At 48.9% G+C, this 24,840-nt stretch overlaps 9 protein-coding genes across 9 annotated transcripts; 7 read left to right on the top strand and 2 right to left on the bottom strand.

The window, feature by feature from the left end:
* Positions 1–1,590: 1,590 nt before the first annotated feature.
* GGI43DRAFT_381228 (uncharacterized protein) lies at positions 1,591–3,986 on the top strand (the record flags this gene model as incomplete). The annotated part of the gene is made up of 2 exons (XM_083203089.1): positions 1,591–2,640; positions 2,694–3,986. The coding sequence occupies 2 exons, from the start codon at positions 1,591–1,593 to the stop codon at positions 3,984–3,986; spliced, it is 2,343 nt and encodes a 780-aa protein (XP_083063372.1).
* Positions 3,987–6,152: 2,166 nt separating this feature from the next.
* GGI43DRAFT_381227 (HpcH/HpaI aldolase family protein) lies at positions 6,153–7,135 on the top strand (the record flags this gene model as incomplete). The annotated part of the gene is made up of 4 exons (XM_083203088.1): positions 6,153–6,295; positions 6,368–6,543; positions 6,620–6,941; positions 7,000–7,135. The coding sequence occupies 4 exons, from the start codon at positions 6,153–6,155 to the stop codon at positions 7,133–7,135; spliced, it is 777 nt and encodes a 258-aa protein (XP_083063371.1).
* Positions 7,136–7,525: 390 nt separating this feature from the next.
* GGI43DRAFT_291418 (SCF ubiquitin ligase complex subunit HRT3) lies at positions 7,526–9,439 on the bottom strand. The gene is made up of 2 exons (XM_083201395.1): positions 8,854–9,439; positions 7,526–8,763 (listed from the first exon to the last, which is right to left on the bottom strand). Exons 1-2 carry the CDS (start codon positions 9,274–9,276, stop codon positions 7,588–7,590), a joined length of 1,599 nt encoding a protein of 532 aa, XP_083063370.1. The 5' UTR covers positions 9,277–9,439; the 3' UTR covers positions 7,526–7,587.
* Positions 9,440–9,934: 495 nt separating this feature from the next.
* On the top strand, positions 9,935–12,310 carry GGI43DRAFT_398181 (mitochondrial carrier domain-containing protein). The gene is made up of 2 exons (XM_083205197.1): positions 9,935–10,715; positions 10,789–12,310. The coding sequence occupies exons 1-2, from the start codon at positions 10,520–10,522 to the stop codon at positions 11,958–11,960; spliced, it is 1,368 nt and encodes a 455-aa protein (XP_083063369.1). The 5' UTR covers positions 9,935–10,519; the 3' UTR covers positions 11,961–12,310.
* A 144-nt stretch (positions 12,311–12,454) lies between these two features.
* Positions 12,455–14,039, top strand: GGI43DRAFT_291248 (WD40-repeat-containing domain protein). The gene is made up of 4 exons (XM_083201391.1): positions 12,455–12,969; positions 13,104–13,203; positions 13,276–13,683; positions 13,759–14,039. Exons 1-4 carry the CDS (start codon positions 12,672–12,674, stop codon positions 13,952–13,954), a joined length of 1,002 nt encoding a protein of 333 aa, XP_083063368.1. The 5' UTR covers positions 12,455–12,671; the 3' UTR covers positions 13,955–14,039.
* Positions 14,040–14,345: 306 nt separating this feature from the next.
* On the bottom strand, positions 14,346–16,023 carry GGI43DRAFT_291284 (FRG1-like family-domain-containing protein). The gene is made up of 2 exons (XM_083201393.1): positions 14,966–16,023; positions 14,346–14,872 (listed from the first exon to the last, which is right to left on the bottom strand). Exons 1-2 carry the CDS (start codon positions 15,361–15,363, stop codon positions 14,431–14,433), a joined length of 840 nt encoding a protein of 279 aa, XP_083063367.1. The 5' UTR covers positions 15,364–16,023; the 3' UTR covers positions 14,346–14,430.
* Positions 15,744–17,701, top strand: GGI43DRAFT_291261 (uncharacterized protein). Its single transcript, XM_083201392.1, has 3 exons — positions 15,744–16,136; positions 16,368–16,520; positions 16,689–17,701. The coding sequence occupies exons 1-3, from the start codon at positions 16,085–16,087 to the stop codon at positions 17,597–17,599; spliced, it is 1,116 nt and encodes a 371-aa protein (XP_083063366.1). The 5' UTR covers positions 15,744–16,084; the 3' UTR covers positions 17,600–17,701.
* A 582-nt stretch (positions 17,702–18,283) lies between these two features.
* GGI43DRAFT_291403 (uncharacterized protein) lies at positions 18,284–19,324 on the top strand. The gene has a single exon (XM_083201394.1). The coding sequence runs from the start codon at positions 18,654–18,656 to the stop codon at positions 19,179–19,181; it is 528 nt and encodes a 175-aa protein (XP_083063365.1). The 5' UTR covers positions 18,284–18,653; the 3' UTR covers positions 19,182–19,324.
* Positions 19,325–22,253: 2,929 nt separating this feature from the next.
* On the top strand, positions 22,254–24,582 carry GGI43DRAFT_398168 (cytochrome P450). The gene has a single exon (XM_083205196.1). It carries the CDS (start codon positions 22,770–22,772, stop codon positions 24,282–24,284), a length of 1,515 nt encoding a protein of 504 aa, XP_083063364.1. The 5' UTR covers positions 22,254–22,769; the 3' UTR covers positions 24,285–24,582.
* Positions 24,583–24,840: the final 258 nt, after the last annotated feature.

Genomic DNA, 24,840 nt, shown 5'->3' with positions numbered 1-24,840 from the left:
TGTCTATGGCGCCAATGGTTCCTGGTGCCGAGCCACAAGCTTCACCCACCCACCCGCCAAATAGTATCCTTCTGTCAACTGATAGTTTGGGTGCTAAGCTGCTGCTAACATCTGGATCAAGTGCTTCCCTTGCATCTGCTGACGAGTGCTCAACCCACTGCATCCTTGCATTTTTTTTTTCCTATGTATTCCTTTCCGTGTATCTGCAGCGGGCAAACCATCTGCTGGTGGTATTAGTGCTGCAGTAGCTACCTCGTAGGTACTGGGTGACCTGCAGATTCGGTACACCGCTTTGGCCAAAACGCCATGCGACTGGTAATTCTCGACAGCTCAGCTACATGTACAGGTGCCCCATATCTGCTCGTGCATACATGTACTGGACATGCAGCGTTCTCACTCGCTGCCACTTCATACGCCATGCTCGCCATGCTCGTATTAGGTATTCCTGCTCCATGCTCCGTACTGACGCCGATACTGACACTGATGCTGCTGGTAGTACCACAATCAAATCACACTACGAGCACTACTGCCGCTAAGTCCCGCCGCTCCGTGCTCCATAGTGCTACTGCTAGTAGCATTTGCTCCTCAGGTACGCGAGCCTGGCGCTGCTGAGATTGTGTTGTGCCCCATCTGGCCGTCGTCGAGGCGCCAAGCACCCCCTGATCCGTGCCTGGATATGTTCTCGGCTGTTGGCATCCATGCAGGCCGCGTCTCCTGGGCCAGCAGGCCAGCGAGCCAGCACTGGCCACTTCAGGAGACTTGCGCATCGTCAGCCGGTATCAGAGCCCTACCGAAAGGAAAGGCCCTGGATGGCCCTGCAAGCATCTGCACTAGAGCCAGGGGACTTGATGGCCGGCTCCCATCAACCTGTTCCCAATTTAGCAGTCGAGCGCCATTAGTGAGCGGCCAGGCCTGCGCTAGAGTGGCTACGGGACGCATTGGAGGTGGTCTGGGCTCCCACAAGCGAGAAGCTGCCAGAGACGAGAAACATCTGGGCCAGTAATAATATTAGCACGTTTCGTTTCTCACCCTCTCGTCGCCCGCTCGAATCTCTCTCATAAACCATCACGAAAGGCCTGCCTTGGCTGGGTGGCTAGCCGGCCTCTTTTCTCCTTGATAGCCTCTCTTGTTGTCCCTTTTATTTCCTTAATTATTTCTTTTCTTCTCTCTTAGCGCCAGCTTGCCATGCAACCCGATTGCTGACCTGCTTATTTTTACCACCCCCACTGGCTGCTCTTGGCTCACGATCCCGTTGATCATATCAGAATCGAGAACGAGCCTCAGCCTTCTCAAGATCCGACCCCGCCATCCTTTCATCAACTTTTGTCGAAATATCTGGTCGGCGATTTCGAGCTGTAATTGGGCGGAGGTATTATGGCTATTGGCCCATCCTAATTAGGACTCTCCAAGGTGCAGATAGCGCCATCAAATTCTGAAATTATCATTATCGCCACTGCTCGTGCTCCCGAAGCAGTCTCGCTTTCTGCTAGCCGCTACACAGCCTAGATCTCTGATCCTATAACGCTGTGCAACCTGACTTAGCCTGGCTTAACCTTCTTGCTGTCCATATCGAATAGTAACTGCGTCGCCATGACTTCGACTCAGCTGCCGCCGCTCGATTTCAACGAAGGCGGACTTCGTATTGTCCTGCTACCCGAAGTTGAAAACCTGTCGTCTCCGCTCTCTCCGCTCTCCCCAGACTATCATCAGAGCAAGGAGCCTCTTTCGAATACTACCTTGAGCTCTGCTCGATACTCTGAACACAACCAACATGCTGGGGACTCCGAATCTGACGATGACCATGAGGTGGATGTGGACGAGATTGAGCATGATTCCGATTCGACGCCACCACCACCCGCGATCCCAACTCACCCCATCCCTGCTTTACAGGATGCTTTCGCCGAATCGTTAAATGAGGTGATGAGCGGTATTGAGGTTGAGAAGCCTAAACTGAGGGCGCTGGACGCCCAGGGACGTAGAGAGGCTGTCCTTGCTCAGGGCATAGATGAGCCTGCTCTTGATGCTACATGGAGGCTCCGACCTGGCCAGACCCAGCATGAATTGGGCAAGCTAATTGCTCAGATTTCTTTTGGCGTGTATTTAATGCTGAACGGGATGGCCAATGACAATACACAGGTAGTCAACATTCTTCAAGGTCACATCGATGAGGTGGATGAGTTTCTCGAAGTCACAATTGAGGATCTCGAAGAAGTAGAGGTGGATCTAAAGAGGCGCATCGATCATCTGATGCTTCCCATGTCCAACGCCACGGTGTTTGAACAGCTGCTGGAAGACCGCAAATTTCGAACAGAAATCCTTGAAGGCAACGAGAAGATTGAGCACATCCTCGCAAGGACCAATGTGTCAATGAAGCAGTGGGACGACGATATTGAAGCTGGGCTACAAACCAGCAACATCTTCATAAACTGGTTGAACGAGCATGCTGAAGGCACATGGCGATCGGGCCTGCCAGACGTTACCGACATTTTCGATGCCATGAGCGGCAATGCAGAAGGGTGGCTCATTGCATTTGAGAAAATCAGTGATAGTGCTCAAGAAATTAACAGCCTCATCATTCGGTTGATGAACATAATATCTGAGATGGAAAAGAAGGCCGGTGAAGCTAGCCGGAGGACATGGGTAAGTTCTGCCACTATCAACGCTGTCAGTTCAGTGGCTAATTCAATTTCCAGGCGAGCATAACGCCGTTCTCTGCTCCTCCTATGCCTGATATTCCTGAAGATTCAACACCCCCGGATCTCGCCGTTATAACTGAGGAATATAGTCGAAGATCTAGTACTCAAGACAGCGTCCGCAGCGGCTCATCGGAACATAGACCGGCCAGCTCTATAATCGATGATGATACCAGCACTATTGATTTTCCTCTGCCTGGAGGCCTACCCCTGCTTCCACCGTTCAAGTCTACCCGTCATACTTCGAACACTTTCGGCGTGAGCAGCCCACAGTCGGCTACTACGAGATCCGGCTTTGGCAGCCCTCAAAGTGCTCAATATACCCCTCAGTCTGCCGCAGGTACCTTTGGTGTCACCAGTCCCCAGACAATGCAAATTCACTTCCGCCAAGACAGCCAAGACTCGTCGGCTATGGAATTTGAGGATAGCGATCCAGAAACGGAGACAGGTCATAGCAATCACGAAGAGGAGCCGGTGTTCCTTCTTCAGCCGCGAACATATACCCCGCAGCCTCCTGCACCGCTACCCTCACCTCTTATCAAAGATGAGCCGGGTCACAATGCTCGATCGGGATCACAGTCGACGCTTCCATCCCTCCATTCTACACCGATTTCTCCTGCAGATAGCCGGCCTTTGAGTGCTGTTGTACAGAGAAGGACGTCTCTCCGCGACCGTGTATCTCAAAAAATGATGCCACCTGGAGATATTCAGATTCCGGTAAGGTCTCTTAAAGGCATGGAAAAATACGCTCCTTCGCCCGGCACTACCACGCCGCAGACAATGAGATCTCATCATTTTGATTCAGCATATGAATCTGATGCGGAAAGCCATGGCCGCCATCCATCCGGAAGCTCTAGCAACATGACAATGTCCCCTCCACAAGTCAACGTCGTACCCTCTCCGCGCTCGGATCGGCAAAGATACTATCACCCCGTGCAAGCGTCGCCACATTCACCACTTCAGCAGAGGCCCCATACTGCTGTTGGACATGGCCATTCTTCATATCTCCAAGGCCATACTTCGTTGGCGCCGCCTCCTTTGAGCGGCTTAAGCAAAGTCACGTCTGCAAACTATGATGACGGGACCTCACAAAGCGTACGAACTACACGAACTACCAAAACTGTGGATAAGCAGCTTAAGAAGAAGAAGAGTGCCTTTGGTTGGCTCAAGAAAGCTTTTAGCATGGATGAGGAAGAGCGAGCGGCTTATGAAGCCCGCAGAGCTATGCAATACCAAGAGAGCTACTACAACGCTGATCCACCCAAGTTTTTGGACGGAAGACGAGTGCGATAAAGCCCAAGGGCAGTTTTGTCTAAACGACATATCTATTCGATTGCTGGATAACCAGTAACGGGGAACGAACTCGGTACCCTTTCTAGAAAAAGAGAGAAAAGAAAGTAAACGACGAGCCACTCAACCAGATTGGCAATATCACACACTCCTTCTTGCTACCACTATAATAATCAACGAAATCGAGCGAATTTACTCTAGCAAGCATTTTTCATGCGATACCCAATAAGCGAAGCATTGCTTGGACCCAACTATTTATACAGTCTTTTCTCGAAAAAGCAAATATCCCTATTTCATATGCGCTTACTCGAACACATCTTGCAAATCATTATTATATCTTCGCCCTCTCTTTGGGATGCGATACCGTTAGCGAACAAGCGATTTCCTATGCTACACTACATATGTATATGCCTTTTTCACCTTTTTTTTTTTTTTTTTTACTAATCTTGGTTGCGTTATCTTGGGCGTTTGAGTATCATACCATGGCGATGAATCTTTTACGTTATCAACGTCATTTTTCGTCTAGTTTACCATTCCTTTTCATTTTCTTTGTATACTTACTAGAGCTCAGCATATATGGCATCAAGTTAAGGGGAAGTAGGCGGCATTTAAGCTAACATTGTTATGCGTTTTTTTTTTTAAAGAAAACAATTATACTTTATGAGTCTAATGGGGGTCCGATGAAGTTTTAAGACTCTTTCGATCTGAGAAATACAAACACATTGAAACGCTATTAATTTTATTGAGCTGTCAAGTCTTCTGTTACATCTACGTGCGCTCGTATATCCGGCTATATAAGATATATCACAATTCTTCTTTACTAATTTCAGCTAACGAATAGATTCCAAATGTGCTATTATAGGAGAGCCGGAGTTGGCGGATATGCATCGTTCATTACAGCCCTCGCTTCCTCGCATCCCGCTTCAAAATGAAGCCGCAGGTTGGTAGATCGTGATACTATTTTGGCGCGTGTTCAGGATACTTAGCGGTAGCGGGAAAAAAAGGCAACGTAGATGGACCCCTCATGATTGCGTGCGTCGACCGACCCGTCCATCACAGGTTCATTCTAGGGTAATACCATTTTCGAGGAGAGGTTTTGGAACGTATCCGACAATTTGGTTCTGGTTTGGAAGAAGAAGAAAAAAAGATTTATGTTCTATGAGGTGGAAGTTCGATTGCTCCAGCCTAATGGCTTATATAATGTGATGCTGCTAAGAGCAGACTGGTCGTTGGAGCATAGGGCTGAGGATATAATATGGATAGTAAAATACTGTCTTAGCCCATATAATATGGATTAATATAATTTTGCCACCTCCTTAACATGAACAGTCCTATTTTTCGAAGAGTCCTTATTTTTCGCACAGCATAGATTCAGGGATAGGTATTCAAGCGGGCGTATTCTGTATTCAAAACAGCGGGCTTATATAAGAAAATCTTGCTACTTAAGGCGCTATATGATATTATTTAAGCATTAAATTACAGCGCTTATTTATTAAACTATAGCGCTTACAGCGCCAAGCATAGCACAGAAAAACAGATACCGCAAAATGAATACGGGCGTACAAAACTATAACATGAACATTTATTACAATAATGGGCTACAATGGGCTCTTAATATTTTATGCGCATATCCTTGGCGTGTGTGCTCAAAGTCTCGCATTCCCCTGTTTTTCTGTCACGCGCTTGAGCGTGTATTTATCAAATGAATCATGCTTATTACCGTTTCGGTTAAGAATTAAATGTAATCATATTTTAGCTTTTTACTATTTGCGTAATATAGAGACCGAGTAATATCTGGTAAAGGAAATACACTTGTTTGGCGAAGGATAGTAAATACAGTAATGGTTAGATGAGCGCAGTAGGAATTGCCAAAACAGCTCATCCGATATTTGCAAAAGATAACACTTCTTTAAGTTGTAGCCACTAATTCTAGGTTTGACTGCAAGAATATAGTTTTTGCTAATGCAATAATGCTTAAAAGCGCTCTTTTCTATGCCATCTATAAAGGCAACAGCTTGCAGGCCAGTCTTTTGCATGTCTTGTTAATCAAAACGCAGCAGCATTAGGATACATCACAGCTTTTCAGAATGTCGGGGAAAATACCAGGAGAACACTGCCTTGCACCCGCAGGCAAAATGGCGACCAGCTCTCCTCACATACCCTGGAAATATGCAGGAAGCTTTACGAGAAGCGCAAAAAGATCCTAAGAAGACCCTGTTTGGCATGGCTCAAGGCATCCCTAGCCCTTCTTTAACAAAGGTTTATGCTTCTGTGAGGGCAGATTTTATTTGGATTGATGTTGAGCATGCAATGTTCGATCGGCTGACACTCAATGATTATGAATATTCCTGCTTATGATAAGAAAAGAATACTAACTTCAACAGCGCTATTCATGCAGATCATCATCATTCAGAAGGCGAATCACTGGTCTTAGTCAGGATTCCTAAACATGACGAATGGGCTTTAACTACAGCTTTAGACGCTGGTGCAGCTGGTATTATTATCCCTCACAGTGAAAGTAAAGAGGAGGTTGAGGAGTTTATGAAGAAAATCTATTATCGTAAGTGTACTCCGTGGATCTCCTGAGAATAAGACATTTAAGATCCACATCAGCTTACCACATCTGAATGTACAAGCTCCTCTCGGCAACCGTTCATTCAGTCCCTGGACTTTTACTCCTGGTATTTCGGACACTTCAATGTATCCGGGTGATCCATTCGATATGAAAACATCAAACAACCATATCGCTGTGATCCCCCAAATTGAGAGCGTCAAGGGGATAGCAAACGTTGAAGAGATTGCTTCAATTCCTGGTGTCTCAGCTCTTATGTTTGGGCCAGGCGATTTCATGGCAGATGCAGGAGTGCCACTGGGTCTGGGCCCACCTCATCCTACACTCCTTTCTGCCATGGAGAGCATGTCAAAGGCAAGCAAAAAATACAACAAGCCACTTTGGGGGTAAGTACTTAAATATCTGGGAATGAAAGCGATCATAAAAAATACTAACTCAACCCAGTGCTGTTATAAGCCTCGATCAGGTTCCACAAATGGTTGAATCAGGGTACCGTGGAATTATGTTTCTGGATGTGTGGTCAATTGCCAATATGGTAAAATCCACAATTGAGACAGCAAAGAAGTCAATTGGGATTTGAATATAAATAGTCAATCTAGTGTATAAATTACTTTATTCGATTTTTATTTGCAGCGTGCATGGCTTACTATGGCGTATAGTACCACACGTGCGCTACTATCGTCCAACACGCGTGCCTATCTTATACGAAGTATGAAGTTGTATGCTTAGTGATCATATATAATCATCGTTTGCACCTGAAATACAAGGAATAGCAGCCGTGGTCCTTGCAGCCATCTAGTTGCGAGACATTGAGTTGTGGATAAGGCCACGGAAAATTTATTCAAGATTTGTGGTAACAACAAGTGTACTCTTAAGATGTGTGTATATATGTGCGCTTTCGTAAAATGATTAGACTAAGTGTAATCTATCTATATTCTCCGTTCGGCGAATCAAAATTGTGCATTTTGGACGCTTTCCCAAACTCATCTCTCTGATAGGAGTGGATATCTAAGCATCAGCAGCACTAGTCCTCTAGAGCTCCTTTACTGGAACTCCTACCCCATAACTCTTGACCCGGCTGAAAAAGAATGGTTTGTCGTTCTTGAGCTGAAACTCGGCCCAATCGTCTGTCAGCTTATTGTAGCTGTGGAACCCTCGCCAGACGATTTTGTTGTTCTTGGTGCCTTTGCCTGCACTTCGGAGCGTCAAGTCCATTCGGTACATGTACTTTGTGCCGACGCCCTCCGTCTCTACATATATATCTGATTCCTGCTCTTTGGGATCCGTGTTGTCAGGATGGTCCAAGGCAGAGGATTGCCGCCAGCGACCTTTGTAAGCTTGATGCATCACAACGGATGGTAAATGGGGATGAGGAGCTTCGCGGTGTAATTGGAGCAGTTCTGGGGTGAGATGATGAACGACATCTACCGGGGACGCCGTAGTGAGCAGGCTGATGACAGTGCCGTCACGGAAAAACCGTAGGTAGCGATAGTATGTGACGATGAGGACGGGAGCTCCGCCCCAGGTGGACTGATTTGTGGAGGCCTGGCCGCTGCGCACATAGTTGACCGTGCTGATGTAGCATCCGTTGAAGCGGATACGTGGGCGGTTTCGGAACATGTATTTCCACGAAGGATAAATGTCCGGATCGTGGAGCGACAAAGTGAAGGACAAGGCGTCGGCGAGGCGACGCTCTTCAAGCTCTCGCATGCTGATAAGGAGGCCATCTTCGTCTGCCTCCTCCTGGATCTCGAGATCTTCCCACTCGATACTCTTCTGCCAGTGGCGAGGCACAGAGGTGAAGCCAAACTCGTTCCCGAGGCAGACGCGCTTCCAGGGGCGCTGCTCGGTGGCGATGAGAAAGGCGAAATGCTTGCATACGAGACTCAGGCGGGCAAAGTCTCCGACGTCCGCGACGGCAACGTCCTGAAGGATGTGGACGAGCAGCTCATCTGGCAGGTTGGCGATTGGGCATGGGGGTGGCGGAGTGTTCTCAATCTCAGGGGGTGCTGGCTCAATCTTTAGGGTTGAGAAGCTGGCGATGAGCTCTTCCAAGGTCAGCGGCTTGGCCTCCTCTTCATCAGCTTCAGATTTCTTCGTTGCTGATGGTGCTGCTGTTGCTCCTGTGGTTGGGGCTGCGCCTTTGGTGGCAGCGAAGCCCCCTGGGAAGTGCTTTTCACGGTATGTCTGGTCTATTCTACTATCCAGCTAGGAAAGGAGAGTTAGTATAATCATAAGACGAATAAAATTTTACATTTTAAAGGATGAAAACAAAATAATAATAAAAAAGAAACTCACTCTATAAGCTTTTCTATAGAGCCGCAGGCTTTCTCCCATGTTACCCTGCGCTTCTTTTTCCATGGCTTCCTCATAATGATCTAGAGCTGAGATAAGCGGTCTCTCAACACCTTTGCCGGGAGCATCTGAGAGCAGATGCCCCAAAGCAGATGTTGGAGGAGGGCCATCAAATGACTGGACGTGAAGATAATAATCATCATCAATGACTGGTAAGTTCCTCTTGGCGCCCGCTGGGCCTGAAGAAGGAACTGAATGCTTCCTCGGCCGTGAAGTGGCGCTCTGAGCTGCGGCAGAGGTTGCAGACGACGCCTCAGCCGGATGGGACGCTGACCCGATGGATTCTCTCCTGGAGCGCAAGTCGGAGATCCATTTCTGCCGGAAGGATTCCAGCTCCGAATTGGGCTCTCGGTCTTCTGAAGTCATGGCGGCTGGTGGGCGGTTGGGAGGTACGAAGTGAATAACGCGTTTGTCCGATATGGCCGAGCGCGGGGAATTGAATACTCAGCACGGATGACTTATGCTGGGTATCACGGCCGTGTTTGGTTTAATTTACAAAGACATGATGATTATTAAGAGATGGACACTATTATTTTGAAAAGCAGAGATAAAAACGGCGAGGAAGGGAGACGAAAGGGGACGAATAAAGATGTTTTAATACTGCATGTATATGGAGTTTTTTTTTTTTATACGGAGTGCCTTACAAATATCACGGCACTACTGAGTACATGTCTGAGATATGCAATGAATCGGTCAAGGACTCAGCGCCCCTGGGGAAGTGACTCGATCGGCCAGCAGCTGAGACAATTGACATCGCTTACTAAGACCCCGTGCATGTACTGAGTATACTAGGCCTGATCTGATGCTAGTGGGAAAATGAGAAAGAATGATCAAAGAGAGCAAAAAAGCAGAGACGCGTAGGAGGCGGTTAGGATTTAGGCAATCGAGTAACTTTGGCATATATCGAGGTTAATACGAGCAATTCCCAAAGGGTATGCTGCTAGATCAATAAAAGGGCGCCGTGCTGGGTCTACCAGGTATGGAGAACAAGTACAAGTATGAAGTACTACCGAGTATGTGCATACTGGAGGAGTTCATCTTATCGCTGATTATCAATCGCCACGGCAAATGGCCAGCCAATCACAGCGCAGAGTGACATCATTCGGCTACAGACGGTGTCTCGCCTCGGTGCGGGATTGGCAGGCCAAGCTGGTGCGATGCAGCTTCATCTCCGGCAGCGGCGTGGAGGCGAGCCGAAAAAATCAACGAAAAAAAATTAACTGGGGCTCGATTAAGGCAACGCCGCTGAGCCGTGGATATTATTTTCTACTTGCATGCGCTACACCTTGGCTAGCGGCTTCTAGTATCTACTAACTAAATAACCTACCAGCAGCTATGACTACTCGATATTCTCTCGCTCTCCTCTTTCCTTGACCAATTCCTGTCTCCTCCATCCATCCTTTGAATATCTATCCGTATCGACATATCGACCTTTGTGCGCAATTTCTGCCGCATCGACTTTTGCGCTCCAAACATCTACAGACCGAATTCGGCCTGGTCCGAGCATCTCCGAGAGAGCTACGCACAAGCCTACAGAGTCCGGATATTCGTGAGAGCCCGAGGGCTCTCGGCTCCTCGCTCACGCTCCCCCGTCAGATTTTACGCCGGCATGGGATCTTTTTCTGTTGTCCACAGCTCAAATAGCCAAAACTACGACAGGATAGACGGAGACGAAACCAGTATGTCTGGCATTCCTAGGATTGCGGGTGCGGGAGATGGCGATGGAGGCAGCATCATACCGGATATCACAGCTGGCCAGAAGATGGTGTCGGCCATGTCGGGGAGTCTCTTGACTTCGTTGCTGGGTAAGCAATCTTTGTTGACATTCATTACAAGCTTTGGACTGTGACGTGTACTAACTTTTGTTCTCTCTCTTAGTAACTCCATTAGACGTCGTTCGCGTGCGCTTACAATCGCAACCGACTTCCGCCACCGCCGCCCCGGTTGTGGACTTTTCTAGACTCATGCGAACAACTGCGAACCTTACCCCCATCCAAACAGCCGAGCTGGGCGTCACAGCCTGCTGCCGCGAAGTCTTTTTCGCAGACAGCGCCATAGAGTACTGCCTCGCCGCACCTAGAATCGAAGGCATCGCAACATCCGGCGGGAGTGGCGCCGCTGCTGACTGTGCAGTGCAAGAAGTCCAAAAGAAGACATATCACTCAACGATCGATGGTCTGCGCAAGATTGCCCGTAACGAAGGATTTACGACATTATGGAGAGGCCTCTCGCCTACCCTCGCCATGACAATTCCCGCCAATATCATTTACTTCACCGGATACGATTGGCTGCGATTCAATTCCATGAGCCCGTTTTCAAAGCTCTCAACAGATTACGCACCCCTCACTGCTGGCTCTTTCGCTCGAATTCTCGCAGCAACCGCCGTCGGCCCTATCGAGCTCGTCCGCACCCGTATGCAGGCTGCGCCTGGCTCTTCTACGACAAACCACCTGGTTGAAGCTTTTAACGGAATCCGCTCCATGGTTGCCACCCAAGGCTATACCTCCTTATGGCGAGGCCTGACATTGACCCTGTGGAGAGACGTGCCCTTTTCTGGCCTCTACTGGTGGGGATACGAGTCTATCCGATCTAGAATTTCAGATATACGCGAGGAACGACAAGGCAGGGCAGCTAGCCGCGACGCAATTGATGGGCTCAGCCGCACAAGAGCCCGGCGCCAATCTCAGAGCCGAGAGAGTCATACAGAAACTTTCCTTGATAGTTTCGCGGCTGGCGCTACTTCCGGCGCTATTGCATCTATAATGACTATGCCGTTTGACGTTGGCAAGACGCGCACCCAAGTCTATAACGACAGTTCCCGCCGTGCAGCCGGAAGCGCACTGGCACCTGAGCAGCAGAACATGGGGCGATTACTATTACACATTTTCCAGACAGAGGGCATATCTGGCCTATGGCGAGGTTGGATTCCCCGCACCCTGAAGGTGGCACCGGCTTGTGCCATTATGATCAGTAGTTACGAGGTCGGCAAGCGGGCGTTTCGAAGTGTCAATGAACGTTCTATGGGCGAAAGCTTGGCTGGCGAGGACTGAAGGAAAATATGAGGCAATAACAATACAACAAAATAATTGGTTTTGGGGTTTCAAAATGAAATGAAATCTTTTCAGAGTTTTCATCAAGGGTTTGGCGTTTTAGAGCTTTATATGGCGTTTTATATAAAGAACTGCTACGAGAAAGCAAGTCTTGAGAGGGGCTTTGGTTTTTTGACTTTCTGGGGAAAAAGGGATGAAAAATTTACCTTTTCAAGCTGGCAATAGCGACACTCCTATCATATGTTGGACGAATGATTCGAACTGTTTTAGAGTAAAAACTATGTTTTGTACGATAGATGTAGCGGAGAAAATTGTCTGTAACAATAATATGTTTATGAATATGTTTTCAATCTTGTATATTGCCAGCTTTTGTGACGTTATATATGCCAGAGTTCGCGCTGCTATTGTAGGTGTGAGGATATTTAGTTAACGAGGCTAGTTCTAAATTTAGCGTCCTAGTGGGTGAAAAAGAGTTTACAGCTGCTTGATGAACATTTTAGCTCTGCGTGAATCTTGATATTTAGACATTAGATCTGGATCTGCATTTAGTGGAATAGACGAACAAACTTTGTCGGCTTATTGGAAATTCTCTAAGTTCCTTTCATTCAAAGGGTCGTACCGGGGCCACACAAAAGCGATCACCTTTACGAGGTCTCTTTAACTACCTCTCGTCTTATACCACATCCGCATAACATTATATCACAACTCAAAATGTATACCCTCTCCAACATCGACCAGCACCACTTCTCCGGCCCAGAAGACGTCTATGTGCTCGAGGCGCACCGCACAGCAGCGGGTCTTGCCACTGTAGCCTCGAACCAGACGCTCTCGCTATTCAATCCTGCTCGACTTGGTGCCGGGCCCGTTACGAGCCTCAAGACGAGCCATGGGAACGTGACGACGCTGCGAGTGTTTGACGCTGGAAGCTCAGTAGTCTGCACGGCTGGTGAGAATGGCTCTGTTGGGGTTTGGGATTTGAGGCAAGGAGCGAGGGTTGCGCAGTTTCAGGGTGAGTTGTGAATGATGAGATGGCGAAGCAATAAGTGAGAGTGAGAGTGAGAGTGAGAGTGAAGGCAAAGATGCTGATGAGACGTGGAGAATGGCGAATGGAGTTGAATCTATGGCTAACCTCACCTTTTATAGCGGCCGAGGCGTCAATCTTGTCCATGGCATGCAGCGCAAACACACAAACAATCGCCGTCGGCACAGAGCTGGAGAACCACGTCGCCTCAATACACCTCTGGTAAGAATGATTTCAGTGTCTCTGACTACACATATCTACATGAACACCGGCTCATCAGCTATCCTTACGCAGGGACGTCCGCTCCAACCCCACCCCTAAAGCGACCTACTCCGAAGTCCACAGCGACGACGTCACCTCTCTCGGCTTCCACCCTTCCTCGCCCACGCTCCTCATCTCCGGCTCAACAGACGGCCTCGTCAGTGTCCACGATACGACTATCGCTGACGAGGACGAGCTCACCATCCAGACATTCAACCACAACGCTTCTATCCATGATGCCGCCTTCCTGACGCCCACGGAAGTCTTTGCTCTGTCGCATGACGAGACTTTTGCGCTGTATGACGTCGCGGAGGAGCGTACAGACGGCAATGCGACGCAGGACTTTGGGGATTTGAGAAAGGTGCTTGGATGTCAGTATGTGGCGAATGTGACGACTAAGTTGGATGGCAGTGGTGCCATTCTGGGCGCAGGATCGCAAGAGTATGTTTTGAATCTTCCTAGTTCTCCTTGGAGAGCTTGTTGTGATGGCAGCTAACCTGTATGAAAATGAAATAGTAAACAAAACTTTGAGCTCGTCTTCCTGGCAAAGACGCCGAACAACGCCTGGGCACTCGATCACGACAATAGAGTTGTCCTACCCGGCGCACACGGCAGCGAGATTGTGCGCTCATTTTGCTTCTTTGACGATGAGCAGGTTGTTTTCACGACGGGAGAGGACGGAAATGTCAAGGCATGGAGGGCAGGTAACTGAAAATAAATGGGAGGTTGAATAGATATCAAATAGCAAAAAAGTTGAGCTTCATTTCTTTGGCATTTACAGGAGGTCTTTTGTATTTTTCTTTTTTATATCCTAATATGTATATAAACAGCACTTTAGCTCATTGGAAAATTCCCTCGCATTGTTAAAAGAGGATCCAGCAATGAACCTTGGTCCTACCAACCGCTTTACTAGTTGGCACGATAGACTGACACCCAGCTGCCGGGAGTTCGCAACGTTTATGACTAAATGCTTGATCAGTCTATGGATCGGATGTAGCAGCCAGTTCGTTGATTTCATGTCGAGCGAAGCAGGTCTCGGGTTTGCGACCCTTAGATAAGCCTTTAACGTTTACCTCGGGTGGCTAATATCTCAATTCCAAGTCTGCGGTGGCTGCGTTGAACGACAGGCATTGTTCGATCAAGGAGGCATGATATAGGAGGCAAAACCTCATTATGACACGAAGCACTTCAGCCAAACTTGTCATGCTTATTCTTCACCTTAATCTCCAGCAACCGCTCATGATAATCACCCTCCCTCTTCGCCCTCTTCAGCACCCGCACCTCATCCTCGTTCAGCCTCCGCCCAGCCGCGTCCTCTAGCTCCTTGCGGCTAATCTTGGACTTTTCGCGCTCCTCCTTGGACGTCCTGATGCGAGGCTTGAAGCGCGCCTGCATGCGGATGCGCAGCGTCGTGTTGTAGGTGATGTTATCGGCGTCGCCACGTACTTCGGCAGGCGGCGCATTCGGCTTGGACGACGTAGACGGCTTGATGGTGATGAAGGTGTCGCGGAGAGACTGGATCTGGAACGTGCCGGGCGTGTCTGCGGTGGCGATGAGGTTGAATGATTCTAGGGGGGAGACGGCTTCTGAGGTTGCCGATAGCAGACCAATCTTGTCGCAGGCGAGATATCTATTTGTCGCGTATCTAAGTTAGCGGGATGCCGTATTCATGCGGAATAGCATACTCAAATGTCGAGTTCTAGGTGCAACAGCACAAACGTACCTTCCATGATGTCCCTTGAAGCGATAGTTCTCGGTGCCAGCCACGCGATTGGCAACCCAAACCTGCCTCACATCGTGCGGCTCCGCGCTGGTCGGATTGTCGTCCACAATGTTCTCAATCGGCAGCGCAAACACCTTGCCGCTAGGATCGCAAGCCAGCGCAGATGGCTTGTCCGTGGGGAGCACAATCATGATCGGGCCCACGACATCGGTGACGGCATCGGCCGAGACCCAGCTATCGTCTTGGGCCTGGTCTTCGTTGCCGTTGTTTGCCTTGGCAATCACCTGCTTGCTTCTGTTGGACTCGCCGGCGCCATTGTCGTCGTCGTCGAGCTCCGCGGCCGCGCGCTTCCGCTTCTTGGTCTTTTTGTCGCCCTTGAAGGTCAATGGCTTGACCATGATTGCTGCTATAACGGTATTGCTGCAAGCTGCAGCTAGCTAAGAGCAGAGCAGAGCCAATGAGAGACGCGGCTTGCGTCGGGGCGAGCAGAAACGCTCAATCAGAAGGGCGTCCGAAAACCGGAAGATGTAATGCTTGATATGGCTATAATGGGTAGCATTAAGCGGAACAGCCTTGGCTCGCTTTTTTCAAGAGTCCAAACAAGGTTCGGCCTGGAGTATGATTCGGGAGACGGCGAGCTCCATCTTTCGGTCCATTGAGAAACTCTACTATTCTCCAGCGTTTACGTAAGCGCAAGTCGCAGTGAGTACCTTTTTGGGACTTTTGTCTGTCTTATTGGCGTGTATCCTCTCATGTTGAGATTGGCTTCCTTTTTTTTTGCCCCTCCCCCGCTAATGAATCGATTATGGGCTCGGGAATGAAACGAAGCTGGAGCTTGCTACTTCGGATTATTTTTTTGCTTTAGAGCGTGGAGGAGCGGAAATGGGGCCGTAGTGGCGGCGGTTTTGGGGGCGAGGATAAACCGCGAAAAGGTGCCCTTTTTCTCGTACGATGGGGGGCATTGGATTGATCCTTTTCTTCTGCATCTCATCCATCTTGTGAATTTTTTTGATCGCCCTTTTTCTTTCTTCTACTGTCTACTTCTCACTATACACTCCATTCCTCCTGTCAGCAGCTGACATCTGCATCATCCTCGCCCATCGTCATCATCGTTTCAAAATGGCCCCTCTGGCACAGGCTGTGACTGTGTCCCTCGAAGACCTCCAAAACGGTATGAAGAGCCTCACGTCCCGCAATGTGCATCTACTTGTTATTTCCTACTTCGTATAAGTCCTCCGTGCCGTGCAAACAGTATCAACGAATCGATGGATTCATAAGCCCACTCACACAATCCCACTTTCACATCCCGCGCCACATTTTTATTTTATTTTTGAAACTGAATATACTCATACTCTACTCATAACGTGGCGGAATTCTCCTGACTTACACACGAGTCATCTAGGAAATGTCTCCTTTGAGACTTTGCAGGAGGCTTTTGGCCCTGATTCCCTGGGCATCTTAGTGGTCAAAAACGTTCCGCAGGAGTTTGCGCAGCTGCGCCATGTCGCCTTATCATATGGCTCATACTTGGGCAACCTACCCAAGGAGGAACTGGGTAAGTTTGTTTGTTTGTTTGCTGCTTCTGCCCCCTTCTTTTTTCTAGGGGGGGCTATCGAAAGAGGGGGGGAATCATTAGGGGGCCAAGTTCAGGCAACTACATAGAGATGCATTTAGTTTGCCAGCCACATATGCAGCAAGACGCTTACAAACACGCCCATATTAGACAAGCTGGAAAACGCCAAGGCCAAGTACTTGACTGGCTGGTCTCTGGGCAAGGAGACGCTCAAGAATGGTCAGGCCGACACCTTCAAGGGATCCTACTACGCAAACTGTGCTTTTTACGTTAACCCCAGCCTGGACTGTGCCGAGCCCACGACAGAGTTCTCGCCGGAGACGTTCCCCGAGTACCTCTCGCCCAACATCTGGCCGGCGGAGAGTGTGCTCCCCGGCATGAAGCCGGCAGTGACCAGCCTCTGCCGCCTCATCATCGACGTTGCCGTGCTGGTGGCGCGCGCTTGTGACCGCTTTGCCGAGAAGGAGATCCAGGGCTACCCCAAGGGCTACCTGGAGCACGTCGTCAGCACCTCCAACACCACAAAGGCGAGGCTGCTGCACTACTTTCCCCAAGGGGCGTCTGAGGCAGCATCAACGGCGGCAGAGGGCGACGAGGACGACTGGTGCGGCACCCATCTCGACCACGGCTGCTTGACGGGCCTCACGTCGGCCATGTTCATCGACGAGAAGCAGACCAGCCCTGCGGTGCCAAGCGCGGCGGACATCACAAGCCTCAACGGAGCCTCTCTGCCCCCTCTGGAAGAGCTGCCTGCGTCTCCCGACGCTGCGGCTGGCCTGTACATTAAGTCTCGAACGGGCGAGACGGTGCAGGTCAAGATCCCGCGTGACTGCATCGCGTTCCAGACCGGTGAGGCCCTTGAGCGCATCACGGCGGGCAAGTTCAAGGCGGTACCGCACTTTGTGAGGGGGGTAAGAGCAAGTGTTAGCGACGGCAGGGTAGCGAGGAACACATTGGCAGTGTTTACCCAGCCTAACTTGGGTGAGGAGGTGGACATTGAGCAGCACTTGACGTTTGGAGAGTTTGCAAGAGGTGTTGTGACGAAGAATACAGTTTCTTAGGCTTGTTCTATCTGGTCTAGACCAGGACAATGAGTAAAAAAAAGTTGAAATGATACTATGTAGGCCTATTTGGTGTGGTAAGAATGCTTTGTTCTCCGCCTTGGCTGAGTGAAGCCAACAAGAAGCCGGGTCAATATCACTATCAGATATCATATACACCCCCTTCTTGAATAACCAGCATCTCATATCCTCTATCACATATCCATGTTCGATAGTCCACGTCACATAACCCATTCCAGCTGCAAACACACACACGACAATACCCAAACGGGCACGTCCAAGCCTTGCTTGTCTCAGCCTCGAATCTCTTTTCATGCTTTGCCGCTGCAGCCGTCGCTCTGGATGCTTGGGCTCAGTCTCGAGCTTTCCCAAAAAACATTGGCATCAAAAAGGCCTCACTTGAGAGAGAAAAAAACATAGCTTCGGCCAACTTGAAATGTCCGCTGTGCGCCTCGCCTGGACTAAAGAGTAGAGTCACCGTCGTACACACACACTTATACCAAGGCAGTGTTTCCACTCTGCCCTTGCATGCAAGGCAGCACTTTTCTGCTATGACTCCTGCAGGTCCTATGCAGCTAGAATGCAGTAATTTATTTTTAATGTTTTTCCCTTATTTTGCCCAATTATTCGTCTTTTCATATTCTTTTGGGAAAAAGCCACTGTGGAACTGCAAGGGGACCGTGTAGCCGTACCACGTGGTGAAGAGACATGGAATCAAAACACTACCTAGTCTAGGTAGCATTTGCTACGCCGGGGAGTCGTTGCATCCCGACGGGATAGCACGTCACCATTCGATATCTGAGATATGCGATACATGGGTGCCTAGGCTGGAATTTTTTCTTCTTGCTCTTTGTTTTGCGTTGTTTCGGTCTGGAACCGCAGCCAGCCAGCCTCGTTTTAGCCCCCAGTCGTATCATGCGTCGAATCAAAACGAGCAGCCGGGGAGGGAAACCAAGACGTCATATCTGCAACGCAGGCGGACAAGGGCAAGAAGAAAAAACAGATAGCCTGGAGCAGGGGGCAGAGAGAATCACCTGCGGTGCGTGAACCCTGGATGGGGCCTAGATCTCCAGCTCGATGCGGCTTAGCAAATAGTCTCTCGTCTGGACCCTCATGTTCCCTCCCTCTCGTCCGCTGGTTTGCTTGCTTATCAACCTTGCCTGAGCAGCCATCTGCACGATCTATCTACCGGCAAAAAAAAGAAAAGAGAACAGAATCATACCATGGGGGTTGCTTTTTTGTTATTGCTTTCCGCCCCACCGGGCTTTGCGGGAAGAGCCACACGCGGGGCCAACGCCGCTCCGTAGAGGTAACATTGAGGCCCGGATTTGAACTTCAGCTACGAGCAGGGGATCAGCTCTGCTCGGTGAAGGCCGGGCAGACACGGGCAGACACGGGCAGTTGGAGATGGAGGGGGAGGGGAGATAGAGGGGGGGCCGGGATTTGGGATTTTGCGCTATTGGAGGGGACCCTGGACGAAGATGGGACGAATAATATCCTGGAGAGAGGGATCCGACCAACAGGAAAAAAACGAAAAAACAATAGATTACCGCGGAGATGGATGATAGTAGAGGGTTGGTAGCGGCAGTTGCAGCGGGAGAGAAAAAACTGGAAGAGAGAGAGTGTATGTGTGTGCGCGTGTAAGTGCTATGACTAACAGCGTTGTCTGCCTGGAGGGAAGTGTAAGGCGACGATGGCTATGCTGTAACTGAATGACATCAACACGCAAGAGTCGTAATCAGAGGCTATTAGCAATGAGAGGTAAAACGAGCAGCCTCAGACCATTGCGCTGCTCAGCTGATGCGAAACGAAACAAGTTCGTACACTGCCTTGGAAGAATGAGGAAGAAGAGAGAAAAACTGAAAATGTCTACGCTTTTCCCGGTATCAGACCCTGGTACCGCTTGGATAGATTCGGGTCGCTCCGTCGCCCGGCCGGCGCATCATCTTCCCTCTTGAGTCTCGCTCTATGTACGCTCTTCGTCTCTCCAGAGCTGACCTTTCTAGCTGAAGATCCGTCCCGCCAAGGAGCCAAAAAAAAAGAAAAAAAAAAGAGAGACAAATGCAGGGCCAGTTTGAAGAAAAAAAAAAAGAAACGCAAACTCAAGGGAGGGAAACACATGCATAACGCAGTGCATCGATGCTATGCCTGGCCCGATTGGGTTATTTCATGCCCCCTACAGCCTTACCCTTCCCTTCCCGCAGCCACTAAGCCCATCGCGGGCGGGAGCTAAACAGCGGCCAACAAGCGATTACGACGCCATATGTAGGCGAGCGCTCCAACCAACGTCACTTCCCGGCCCTTGCCGCTGCTCGCAGACCAGCTATTTAGTATTATGGCTGGTTTGGTGATAGCACATCTCGCTCGAGTGGCCGCAGCCAGAAGCGAGGACAATCAAGAAGCCGAGAGACAAGAAGCAAGAAAAGACAGAGTTTGCGCCAAGACAAGCGGTTAGGGCGTCATTTCTGCGGCCGCCCGCTGTCACTGACTCGGCTCCGGCACTCTCTCCCTGTTCTCTGCGGCCTCAATCCTTCCCGTGATGCCCTTTTTTCTTGATCCCCCTTGTTTATGTTGTTCAACCAACCCAACACGAGCCTAGTAATTCGTATAATCGTATATTTTTGGGCACTGCAGAGTGTAAGCGCATTCAAGGTAAAAAGAAGAAGAAAGAGATTCGCTTCAGCGCTATGATTCTATTATTCCCATGTGCCACTACAGCCAAGAACATTTGATGCTTCTATCTATAGTCGTTTGTGCCGCCTCATTGGCTCATTATGTTCTTTTTGTTCTACTTAGTACCTTTTTGTGACACCCAATGAGCGAACGGCGGAGCATCAAGAAGAAGGGAACGAAATACGACGAGCAATACGATGCGATTGCCTGGTTACACCTCTGCGGATGGGGCTGAGAGGCAAGGCAAGGGGGGGACCTGAACCTTGCATCTGGGAGCGGCTGATCTGATGACGGTGATGCAAGTGACGCTGATGGTGGGGAGTGGGACAAGAAGACGCGCGCAGGCTGCGGTTGACCGAGAGGTGAAAAGAACCAGTCAATGGACACCTGGGATTGGACCATTGTCATCTGGACTATGAATTCGACTAGTAATTCGGTATTACTGAGCTTTGGCTATCGTTTTTTATTATTGTTCTATCATTTCTGCTTTGTTGAAAAAAAATATGAGAGACAGACGGCGGGAAGCAAACATGGAGGGGGCGTGTCCCGCAGGATGATGGATGACTGGATTCGAGTTCGTCTGGTGTATGTCTCGCTGGCTGTCTTGTCTGCCTGTCCACCTTGTCCACTTTATCTGTATTGACTAATAGCGTCCGCCAATTCAATCTAAATATATTGCCTCCAGCCCTATGCTAACACTCCAGCTAAGGCAGCATCTATGCACAAGTTGCATCTTGACATTAGTCACATTACTCTTGCATGGGAGGAAATGTTGTATAGCGGGCATCTTACATGTATGTGCCTGAGTGTGTCAAAAGGGCGAGGCACAAAAGTCTCAGACATATTCCTTCTTCATAATTTTTTTGGGGGGAAAAGTAGGGTCGTACACATGATATAAATAAAAATATGAGACATTCTAGAAATTCCCTTTCGAGCTGGATGACATCGATGATGACCACTGATGACACGGCCGTTTGACTCTTACACTAAAGTAGCGCAGGGCTGTTTTCTTCGTATCCAGGACTTTGCTCAACTCGAAACGCAAATACAATGTCTGATACGTCTCCTTTGCTACATTTTTCTTATTCCAATTAATACATTTCTCATATATCGTATTTTAAATACCAATACCCAGAAATTAAAAAAAAAAAAAAAAAAAAAAAGACCCCAGAAATCCCCCAGCAAAATCCCAATGACCAACCCCTCGGTGAAAACCAAGCTAGGCCCCACGGCCGGTTTCCCAATCGGGAGCCATCCCTTCCACCCTTCATCGTGTCTCTCTCTCACTGACTCTTACACACACACACAAACGCTCAGCCCAGGCATCATTTCCAGGCATCATTCCCCATAATGACCGTCCAATCCTTCCCCTTACCCCTGTCGAGCCCAATGAACGCAAGGCGGCCAATCAGCCATCCAGATCATCGGATACTTTTCGTTCCCTACATCCCAGCCCCAGTCCTCAGCCCCAGTTACAGGCCTGCGCTCACGCCCATGCTCCCTCCCTGCTGGAGACCTCGTGAGGGAAAATAGGCCCTAGAAGAAAGATATAAAGTGATATTCTACCAATAGGCAGCCTAAATTGGCCCATTGACCTATTTGGGATACCAAAAAGAGGAAAACATGGCGCTCGATGATGGGCTTTGGTACACGCCCCCTCCCTCTTTTTTGCATCAATCCCTTCCATGCTAATGCAGGCCATACCACATGGCCTCCTTCCCTGACTCTTACATGGGGCTGTTTTTCTTTTTCCCTATTAACTGATCTCGGTACATTCATCATTCTTATTGACTAGCATGGTTTGTATCGACGCTGAAAAAAAAGTAGAAAGCCTATAGTGTTCAGCTGTTCATGTACATAGCCTCGATCAACCGTTCCCCGATGTGGGAACTCAAGATACTAGTCCCGTCCTCCCACAGCTTTGACCAAGTGAACAATCCCTACCGTTTTTTTCCCCTACTATGACGCCCCAGTGGGAGGAACTTGTCATCGTGTTAGGCATCTTTCCTTCTCTTTGTCCGTGAGAAGTGATGGCCGAGGGGGGGAGGGGGGCGTACTGAATTTGGGAAACTTGGGGGCCCAAAAATTCTCAGCTTTACGGTAGTGGGCAGGATCGAGCCAGTGAGTCCGACGGTGGCCTCATAGTTATCTTTTTGGAGCTTTGTTGCGCTCCATAGCCTCACCAGGCAAGTGGCTGTTTGTGCTAGTTTGGCAATGGATGGATTCAGCCTCTTGGCTAAGACCCGTTTGTCCGGTTCATGTATGTTCGTCTGATGTAGATAAATATGCCGTTGCGTTGCTGTTTTCCTGATGGCATCCCATCATTCACCATCGACAAACAGACAACACAACAAACCCACAGCACTTGATATAAAAGAACTTATATCAGACCTTTTGAATAGACGCTCTGTTTCTTCTTACATCAGACATCTTGAATCAGCACTCTATTCTTACTTACAAGACATTTTTGAAGATTAATTCTTCTTGGATAGACAAGATGAATCGAGTAGACGTCATCCCGTCCTCAACATCTTACATCGGCGTGGTTGAGCATGCCTTCACTGAGCCTCATGTCTCATTTCCATTCCCATATCACTTCCTCCTACTTTTGCTTTTAATAGCTCCTCTCGTCCACACATATCGTGGCCGCAAAGGCTACAGTGAGAGACCTATTTCCGTCACAATCATCAAGAACATATCATGGTTGAGATACAAGCTCTACTCGTTTGTATACAATGCCATTCTCAACTGCGCCAGACCAGTACTTTCCATCAACGTCTTCCCACGAAAGATTGTTGTCACAGACCCTTCTATGGAAAGTGTCCTGTCAAGACATACTTCAGAGACAAGTCTTGCCAATGTCATTTTCTTGATTGGTCGCCGTGTATTCGGCCTGAGCGACTCTACTATTCAGGCCATCGGAGGCTATGACCCTCGCCCAATCCACGTTGGCGAGTTCTCATCTGCGAGCAATGCCAGGAGCCTTCTTGCAACAATGTCTGAAACCACGAGCCAGAAACTTCAGAGCCAACCTGATGTTCAGGAAACTAAACTCGGCCCTTGGCTTTTCAGGCTCACCGGCGCGGCTGTCGCCAGTGCCCTTTGGGGCCCTGAAAGCCCTTGGGTTGTGGATGAAGAGTTTCAGAATCAGTTTATGGAACTCAGCGGCTCTCAGATGACTCTTTTAAGACCGTTTTCTAAGTACACTGCCAAGGCAGCCCACAAGGCCAGAGAATTCATCGTCGATAGACTACAAGCCGCTCACGCCAATAACCGAGCATCAAGGGTCCGACAGATTGCACACCGAATCAATGCCGTCGTCATGTCCGACCCTGAGTGGGAATCCAATGAGGATTATTTCAGAGTTGAACTGCTTACATCTCTCGGTCTTATGGTTACCCCCAGCACCATGGCAGTCTGGATAATCCGCCATCTGCTTTTGCGTCCAGATCTCCTCGACAGAGTTGTCAAGGAAGCACGAAACCCAAGTGCTCTTGACGAAGAAGGCAACATCGACTTGACTCGTATCCGAGAGTCATTCCCCTTCTTGGCTGCATGCTTGTATGAAACTCTACGACTACACATGACGGCAATTCCACGTGTGGCAAAGGCAGATTTCGACGTTGCAGTGCCCAACTCACAGCCCATCCACCTCAAGTCGGGAGATCTCATCTACCTTGCCATGTCCTCATTCAACAAGAACCCTGAAACCTGGGGTCCTGATGCTTCCACTTTCTCACCCGAAAGGCTGCTAAACAACTCTGGCAACCTCTCTGCCTCCATGGTGCGAAAGCTGCGAGTCTTTGGCGTGGCCGGTAATTTGTGCCCCGGAAGAAAAGTCGGCTTCGAGACAATCCTGTATGTGGTCGCCAGCGTGCTGCGGGAGTTTGACATTGAGAACCCTCATGGCGAGAGCGAACAGTATCCTGAGCCGCGAACTGAAGACGGATTCGGCATTGGCTTTGAGCGATGTGCCAATGATATCAACATCAGGCTCAAGAGAGTCGCATAAGAAAATGAAAGTGTTTATGGAGTGGAGGACGAATGATGGAATATACCATGTTATGATGGAAAGCTATGTTGTATGATTACTTTTTTCTTTTCTTTTGTTTATTTATTTTCTTTTCATAGACTTGGACATTTTATTGGGCAACCACAGCGATGGAATTATGAGGGCCTGGAGCTCACGAGATTGGATGTATGATAGACATGGCAAGCGTTGTTAGATTGACACCATTGACAGCTGGTACTGGTCAAAACAAATTTACTACTTTTTTTCTTCTAAGCATCTCTTTTCTTCTTATTTTCACTAGAGTAGTCTATTGTGATATATTTGGTATCAATATTAAGCATTTGAACAAGGAGACTTATAGTAGTCGTTGCCAACTCTCCGCTGTGAACTCTCCGCGATTAACTCTCTGTCATCAATCCCATCTACGAAGCTATCTTAATACCTATTTGAGTATAACAGCAATAAAAATAGATGGAAGATAGATCATATACCGCATTCAAAGCCCAATAGTCCATACAAAAAATAAACTTGTCATGGCTGTGTCAAAACTCAGTAG

This window comes from Trichoderma evansii, assembly GCF_050947405.1.
Source record: "Trichoderma evansii strain SZMC 28006 chromosome Unknown GGI43scaffold_4, whole genome shotgun sequence".
NCBI lineage: Eukaryota > Fungi > Ascomycota > Sordariomycetes > Hypocreales > Hypocreaceae > Trichoderma > Trichoderma evansii.
Note: the sequence above shows the minus strand (reverse complement) of the source record. Positions and strands in the feature narration are given on the sequence as shown.

What these genes read in the sequence shown, in the direction of transcription:
- GGI43DRAFT_291418 (XM_083201395.1), bottom strand. Translation starts at nt 9,276, where the DNA reads ATGACTTCAGAAGACCGAGAGCCCAATTCGGAGCTGGAATCCTTCCGG. An exon ending in TCTATAGAAAAGCTTATAGA is followed by an intron (nt 8,764 to 8,853) that starts GTGAGTTTCTTT and finishes CTCCTTTCCTAG; the next exon opens with CTGGATAGTAGAATAGACCA.
- GGI43DRAFT_398181 (XM_083205197.1), top strand. Translation starts at nt 10,520, where the DNA reads ATGGGATCTTTTTCTGTTGTCCACAGCTCAAATAGCCAAAACTACGAC. An exon ending in TCTCTTGACTTCGTTGCTGG is followed by an intron (nt 10,716 to 10,788) that starts GTAAGCAATCTT and finishes TCTCTCTCTTAG; the next exon opens with TAACTCCATTAGACGTCGTT.
- GGI43DRAFT_291248 (XM_083201391.1), top strand. Translation starts at nt 12,672, where the DNA reads ATGTATACCCTCTCCAACATCGACCAGCACCACTTCTCCGGCCCAGAA. An exon ending in GTCGCCTCAATACACCTCTG is followed by an intron (nt 13,204 to 13,275) that starts GTAAGAATGATT and finishes ATCCTTACGCAG; the next exon opens with GGACGTCCGCTCCAACCCCA. An exon ending in CTGGGCGCAGGATCGCAAGA is followed by an intron (nt 13,684 to 13,758) that starts GTATGTTTTGAA and finishes AAAATGAAATAG; the next exon opens with TAAACAAAACTTTGAGCTCG.
- GGI43DRAFT_291284 (XM_083201393.1), bottom strand. Translation starts at nt 15,363, where the DNA reads ATGGTCAAGCCATTGACCTTCAAGGGCGACAAAAAGACCAAGAAGCGG. An exon ending in TTCAAGGGACATCATGGAAG is followed by an intron (nt 14,873 to 14,965) that starts GTACGTTTGTGC and finishes CGCGACAAATAG; the next exon opens with ATATCTCGCCTGCGACAAGA.
- GGI43DRAFT_291261 (XM_083201392.1), top strand. Translation starts at nt 16,085, where the DNA reads ATGGCCCCTCTGGCACAGGCTGTGACTGTGTCCCTCGAAGACCTCCAA. An exon ending in CCTCGAAGACCTCCAAAACG is followed by an intron (nt 16,137 to 16,367) that starts GTATGAAGAGCC and finishes CGAGTCATCTAG; the next exon opens with GAAATGTCTCCTTTGAGACT. An exon ending in CCTACCCAAGGAGGAACTGG is followed by an intron (nt 16,521 to 16,688) that starts GTAAGTTTGTTT and finishes CGCCCATATTAG; the next exon opens with ACAAGCTGGAAAACGCCAAG.
- GGI43DRAFT_291403 (XM_083201394.1), top strand. Translation starts at nt 18,654, where the DNA reads ATGGGGCCTAGATCTCCAGCTCGATGCGGCTTAGCAAATAGTCTCTCG.
- GGI43DRAFT_398168 (XM_083205196.1), top strand. Translation starts at nt 22,770, where the DNA reads ATGAATCGAGTAGACGTCATCCCGTCCTCAACATCTTACATCGGCGTG.